The sequence below is a fragment of the Syngnathus typhle genome, linkage group LG22 (genome assembly GCF_033458585.1).
Source record: "Syngnathus typhle isolate RoL2023-S1 ecotype Sweden linkage group LG22, RoL_Styp_1.0, whole genome shotgun sequence".
Classification (NCBI taxonomy): domain Eukaryota; kingdom Metazoa; phylum Chordata; class Actinopteri; order Syngnathiformes; family Syngnathidae; genus Syngnathus; species Syngnathus typhle.
This window is the reverse complement of record NC_083759.1, coordinates 5,284,450-5,291,356: the sequence shown is the minus strand read 5'-3', so window position 1 is coordinate 5,291,356 and position 6,907 is coordinate 5,284,450. Positions and strand designations below refer to the sequence as shown.

Sequence of the window (6,907 nt, the reverse complement as noted above, 5' to 3'; positions counted from 1 at the left end):
GTGGAGTAACTTTGATGTTGTGTCTTATTTACACAAGTTTGTGGATTATGAATGTCATGCTACCATAGTTTACTTAGTCACTCCACTGCACTAAATTTAAATAAGAATAATTTGTTAAACCTCACTTTTTCCAAATACTTCTACATTTAATACTTTAGTGCATATAATATCAGAAAATTATTTTTAATGAAAGTATCTATGCATAAATGAACAAACCTGTTCTGTTTAACAAAATTTGCGGCTGCTTGAAAACAACGGCCATTTTTTTCTCTTTAGTTCGACGTAGGTATTCTGCTGTTGTTCTTGCACACATTTTAACACAATCACAGAACTTGCTTGCCTTAATACAAATTCTGTTGAGGACACAGAGAAAAAAAATGACTTGACCAAACTTGACTTAAACTAGAAAATGGATGCATTCAGTACCCATACAAATGGGTAGCTCTTTTATTCATTTACTTAAAACTGATCTGTAATTATTACATAGCCTTATGACATCATTCACTTAATCATCATTTTGAATTAATTTGTCATTTTTGTCTTAATAGGCGACTCATTAAAGAGTGATTGATGTTATTCAATGTCTCCTATTTTCATTTGTATGTATATAGCACACACGCTTTTAAAACCGATAAAATTGTTTGTGGTGTACTATTTTATTTTGTACAAGTCATGTAGTTTCATAATCGGACCAAATAAAAAGTTCCAAGTTGATTGAACACTCTCCAGAACTGTCCCAAGACAATCGCTTGGGCTGGAAATCAGGTGGACTCCTGGTAGTGGAGCCAGTAAAAGATGATGAGGATCAAGATGAAGAAGACTGTACAGTTCTGCAAATGTGATGACTTGAGTGATGACCCAGTTGTCCGTCTCAGATCTCAACTTTGCACTTTTGCCACTTTGGTAGACACTTCATCCTCTGCCCCACCATCAACCACCTCCCCCTTCCTTTTCCGCAGACCTTTCATCTTCCTCGTCTGAAGCTTGGAAAGATCCTGCTTCTGCATGTGCACCCGGCCAAATTTGGTGCCAAAAACATCGTGGGAAATATTCTTCTTCTTCTTGGGCTGTCAAGAGTCACAGAGGAAGAAATTAATTTCCGTGGCTTCATATCAAACAGACTTCCGAGTTACTCAAAATGATTCAGGCCAAGTAGTAGCTGAACATATCGTGCATGATTTCACATGATTTTTGAAATTTTAATATACAAAGAATAGAAATGTTGACTTTCCTAATTTTCCATTGTATTATTTTGCTCTGTTTGGCAATTAACAGTAAAAAGTATGCGATTCCTTTGGGATAACCAAACAGACATTAAAGTTACCTTTAGAGCCTTGGGCTGCTTGTGTGATATCTTGTATAAGTCATCAGAAGCAAGGTGTGTTCTTCTTAAAACAAAGTCAAACGACGGGCCGATCTCCTCCAGCTCAATGCGTGGTGTCTTGCATCCCGACTTTTTCAACAAAGACCTGTAAAAACAGTCGACTTGTCACAACACAAACTCCCGCGAGTGAAGATTTGCTTCGAAATGGCTGTCACCTGTAACTACGCATGAATATTTTGTCCTCCACAGCAGTGAAGTGCAGAACGTGTTCTAAGCCTGCCAATCGCACTGCAGACACTGAAGGACCCCTGAAGAAGTCTGGAGAAGAAAAGCAGACGACAGCCCCCATAAACAAAACACGCATCATTTTCCAGTAAATCTAATATTGTGCAGCATGATGTGCCATGTACCAATGAGCAGACTCTTAAGACGTTTGTACTCGTTGTTCATATCAAAAGCCTCGCCAGCAAACACGAGCATTGGTTTGGTTCCCTCGGGACATTTACTCAACTGCAAAAACAAGAAGAAAATGGGAGGTTAAATCCGATGTCCAACATCTACTATGTTTCAGTCAGAAAATATATTTTGTAATCTTAATACAGTCTGTCCTTCCCAAAATAGGATTTTTATAAAACCCACAAGCAAAACCATCGTAAACTGAAAACCAGATGTAATGTCGTATTAAATACCTTAATCTCACTCAGGGAGACATACTTCTCGATTCCCAGTTCAATCATATCCAACACGTGGAAGTCAAATAAACGGCCTGCAAATAAAAGCAGAGAAGACACGCAAAATAATTTACACGGCAGTCCAAATGACAATCTTGTAAAGTACAAGCGAGTACAAATGTTTTAGAACTGTACGCAAGTAGGATTTTCACATTTACAGACTACAATGAATACAGATCATAGAAAATGCATAATATTTTCCATTACGGTGACAGCAGGCAAGTTATCTTGATAACATCCAATACCAAAACAGAATGAATACTAATCTAGGAACCCAGAAGTGAGAAATGTTTACCAAATACGAGGTTGTTGGGTCGTTTCTTGTTGTGGGAACCAAACAGAAACAGAGAGCAATCTGACTTTTTGGAGAAAAATTCCTAAAAAAATAAAATAAAAATGGTAAATTCCTAGGTGATAAAGTGCAAAACGTTTACAATACGTGAGCTTCGTCTTAACCAACCAGTGACGTTGAGTCCTCAAACGGCTTTGTGATGTTCTTCCTGAAAAGAAAATTCAGATTTTATCCACAGCAGATGAAGTAGGGTTGACAGATGAAGATAATCAGGTAAAATTGGACCATTTGGCCCCTATCTGATTGAAGTCAACAAAAATCCATATTTTGGGGTTTCTCTAAAAGATTATACAACCAATTTCCTGTGATATGGGTTGCATATATACATTTTTTCAGTTTCTTTTCCAGCAGTCTGAATGCTCTGTGGCAATAGACCGCCGCCCTACAGGTCATTCTTGATACTACAACAAGTCATGTGGTTTAGAAAAGGATTGTTGATGGAGATATGATGAGGTATCATAAAAAAGAGACTTACTTTTTGTACAGAACAGCATTGGGCTTTTTAAGGGAATACTGGAAGAGAAAAATAAAAGGGTTTGACTGAATCCATACATTTCAATGACCTTCTTTTGCATAAAATTAGAAAGATACCATTTTCAAACTAGAAACGTTTACAGTAGTGGTGGACATGATGACTGACCATTTTGCTTCATCGATTATCATTGTCTTTTAAATTGGGTAGCATCAGTTGACTTACGATATCCTTTAGGGCCTGGCTAATATTTTGATTGGCATTCCCTCCTTTCATAATCATGGCACTCTTTTCCTTCTCTGCCAGTTTGGGTGCTCTACTCTCCAGGAAGCGCTTGGAACGCTTGGTCTTGGGTTTTCTGAGGAACAAAACCACAGTACAGAGTTATAAAATTCCATACAGTACTGACATGTTTGCAGAAAATCTTCACGTTTACATACCACCAAGACATTTAAATACATCTTAAATACATCTACATAAATTTGAGTCTATGTATATAAGTATGTGTATATATAAACATATGTAGTTACAAAGGGTAGAGCCAGATAAGTTTAGGGTTCTTTCTATTCCTTTTCGAACAAATGAGTTTATTATAAAGGGGAACATTATAATGGAACGTCATTCTATTGTACTGTTGAATTATCATTTTTGTTATTTTACTTTTTTCTTGTATCTGCTCTTTTTAATGTTGGAAATAAACATTCATCATCATCACATTTAAAGGCCACCTCAATTAAAAGTTAGACATTCACTACAAGAGACATTCTATAAGTAGATTTTATGAAACTTTGTACGTGCAGGTATTTCTTATATCTGAAACGAGGGAGCCATTTGCCATCTCCGTAAAATTACATTATTACTTGGACAAAAATGAAATATTGAAATGTGAGACTGCTTTACATATCATTTATAGACGACAATTACGTTTCATTTAAGTAACTTCCGTGACACTGCCTGTTGTTATAATACAAATATTACTATAAAACGACCATTTTGCAATTTACTTTGCCGCTCGGTTTAAACTTTTATTTTACGTGCACAAACACGCACCATTAAACTACAGATACAGAATAAAGTGTTACGCTGTATTTGCGTCAGAAAACTTACATTATACCGTCGGAATGTGCCATTGTTGTGTAGTTTTTTGCGTTCTTGATAAAGCTTCACGTTGTCGACTACCCACGCGTTAGAAATGAGCCGGAAGACAACACGAGTTATTTTGTGGAGAAATCAAGGTTGTTAAATGGTGCTTAAAACACAGTGTCGCCGTCTAGTGGCAACTGTTGGACAATACAGGGATATTCAAATATTTCGGGATTTTTATCAAAAGTCAAGGATGCAATGACAAATACTAAAATTTGAACAGAATAATAACGAGAGAATAATTGCTTTATTCATTGTAATTCCAATCCCAAACAAAATAGATTTTTTTTTACATAATCTTTCAGGTCGCCCCTGCCTACGTGAGGTGGGACGTCACAAAATGTTCTCGCAAACTTTGAAACACATTTCCATTTTACAAAACATGTGTTTGTGACCCATGTTGCAAGATGATACATGCTCTTTGGTTCTTTCTTGTTGTTCTTTTCTGAAATGCATCATGAATGACTCAACACTAAGTTCAAATTCAGAGTACGCTATTTTTGGGTCAATTCAACCAACATGTTTATTTTCACAAAACAGAGATATGATTGTTTTATTAATATGAGAGTTTTGTATAAAAAGGATTAAATGAACCCACATGGCGTTCACTCCCTTTTTGATCCATAATTGGGTTATTTCTGACCCAACAATTCAATGCATCACCATTAATACAAACAGTACAACAGTTTTCAAAACAAAGGAAAGAGGAAATTAAATACTACTACTATTACTACTGATAATAATAATAATAGTAATACCAGAAAGAGATAATAAAGGTAATGCTGCATCATACAAGGGGATGAGAGTTTAAATTAAATTATTATTTTTATTTATTTTAAATTAAATAAATTAAATTTGATTAAATGAACTCACATGGCGTTCACTCTCTTTTGACTCATAATTGGGTTATTTTTGACCCAACAATTCGATGCATCACCATTAATACAAACAGTACAACAGTTTTCAAAACAAAGGAAATGGAAGAGGAAATTAAATACTATTACTACTACGAATAATAATAATAGATAATAATAATATAAAGAAATAATAAAGGTAATGGTGCAGCATACAAGGTGATGAGAGTTGATAATAAAGGTTCATGCTGAATCATACAAGGGGATGAGAGTTTATCTAAAATTTTAAAATCTGAGTTTTTGTTTGTCAAATCTAAATAATGTCTAAACTTGCTATGAAAAGCAACAGGCTTTGGTCCAATGATTTTGAAATAGTGTATATAACGTTTGCACGTATATACTGTAACATGTCTTTTGTTATTAAAGATTATGTTATAGAGATGAGAGACAATAAAGAGAAATCTTGGCTGGTAAAGGCGACTTTATGATTGCGCAAAAGAATCAGCAGGTGTCCTTTGCGTGGACGTTTGCAGTATGTGACGAGTTTCTCGCTTGGGCTTCTCCTTGTGTAGGTTCTTGAGCGTCTACTCTTCACTCTTGTCTGGATAGCTGCAGGAGTTTGGTTGGAACTGCGTACGGTCCAGTTTTCAATCGTCAAGGTTGAAGATGAAGGCCATTGGATTTGCCGCAGGCACAATTGTGCTAATGATTGCCGCATGGGTGATTTATGGTGAGCAAAAGTTCGGATGAACGTGACCTTTATTATCTGAAGTTTACTTTGTTAAATGAATTGTGTTGAAAAAACGACAATCGTAATATTAACTATACTCCCTGCCACTGAAAGCAATTTTGAAATATAACAGCAGGAGGCAGAATAACCTAAATATTGGGTCGTAAGCCAATTAAATACATTGCAATTACATAAACACGGGGAAAGGAAATTAAGCAATTAAAATGACGATACTTAAACTTTGATAAATTAAAAGTTTTTTTAAATTTATTTAGATCTACTGATTGCAAAAACGAGGGAAAGGTTATACATATAAAATAAGATTTGGAAAATGTCAGACCAAAAAAAGATTAGTGAGGCAAAAAAAAGGTTGACAGGATTGTAACTTTTTCTCAGAAGTATGTATTTTAAAGTGAGAATAAAATGAAAACTGAAAATAAAAACCCAGCAGCCAAGACCACCATCATTCTCTCAAGGGTCCTTTGTTTATTAATCCAAAAGTTGTATGTTTTTCTTTAGAATGTTCTCCCATTTTTCATTTAATTTCATTATTTCTCCCAACACTTCCTCATTTCCATCCTTCCTCCCTTAACCAGAGATGAACTCGAGGTCGGTCACGCCCACGTTGGAAGGACAGCAGCAGGTACGAAAGACCAATCCTCTTGTGTGATTAAGATGGAACAAGATATGTGTTGATTGAACAGTAATAGTCACAGTCAAAATATTTGAAATTCATACATGAGTAATTGGATTGGTTCAAAGAGTCCAAACGTTCATGCCCAAACCAGATGTGATATAAGCTTTTGTTTTGCAGAAGATAATCAACACTGCACTGACCAATAGGAACAGTTTGAAGAACGTGAGCTCAGTCTCGGTGAAGCCCACAGTACAAGGAAAGGAGCAAAAGGTGCAAACAGCCAACCCATGACTGATTTTAAGATTTACCAAGAAGTGTTAACTCCCATCTATGTGGTTGAAAACTCAAAATGATTTTTAGAATTTTTAGCCAAAGTAAGACTATTCCTAAAATTACTTGAATGATGGTTGTTGGTAGGTTGGTCATTGGTCAAAAAGAAATGAAAAATGTGCTTTTGGTTTGCAGAAGCCACTCAACACTTCACTGACCACCGAGAAACCAGAGATCAATGTGACCTCAGTCTCGGTGAAGCCAGCGGTGCAAGGACAGCAACAGGTGCGAAAGGGCAATCCTCTTGACTGATTCAAGATGTATCAAGAATGTAAATTGCCGCCGTGGTTGACATGTTCTTTTGTTTTGCAGAAGCTGCCCAACACTACACTGA

The 6,907-nt window shown here is 35.9% G+C and overlaps 1 protein-coding gene across 1 annotated transcript; it reads right to left on the bottom strand.

Moving 5' to 3' along the window:
• Window positions 1-410: 410 nt before the first annotated feature.
• On the bottom strand, window positions 411-4,114 carry rpf2 (ribosome production factor 2 homolog). Its single transcript, XM_061269493.1, has 10 exons — window positions 3,987-4,114; window positions 3,105-3,237; window positions 2,883-2,920; window positions 2,516-2,555; window positions 2,351-2,432; window positions 2,014-2,090; window positions 1,735-1,834; window positions 1,540-1,642; window positions 1,325-1,469; window positions 411-1,067 (listed from the first exon to the last, which is right to left on the bottom strand). The coding sequence occupies exons 1-10, from the start codon at window positions 4,007-4,009 to the stop codon at window positions 879-881; spliced, it is 930 nt and encodes a 309-aa protein (XP_061125477.1). The 5' UTR covers window positions 4,010-4,114; the 3' UTR covers window positions 411-878.
• Window positions 4,115-6,907: the final 2,793 nt, after the last annotated feature.

Bases quoted from the DNA above. Each gene is read 5' to 3' on its own strand.
- rpf2 (XM_061269493.1), bottom strand. From the start codon at position 4,009: ATGGCACATTCCGACGGTATAAT. The intron at 3,238-3,986 runs GTAAGTTTTCTG...TTTGTTCCTCAG, and splicing joins GCACATTCCGACGGTATAAT to AAAACCCAAGACCAAGCGTT. The intron at 1,643-1,734 runs GTACATGGCACA...TTTCTTCTCCAG, and splicing joins TCTTAAGAGTCTGCTCATTG to ACTTCTTCAGGGGTCCTTCA.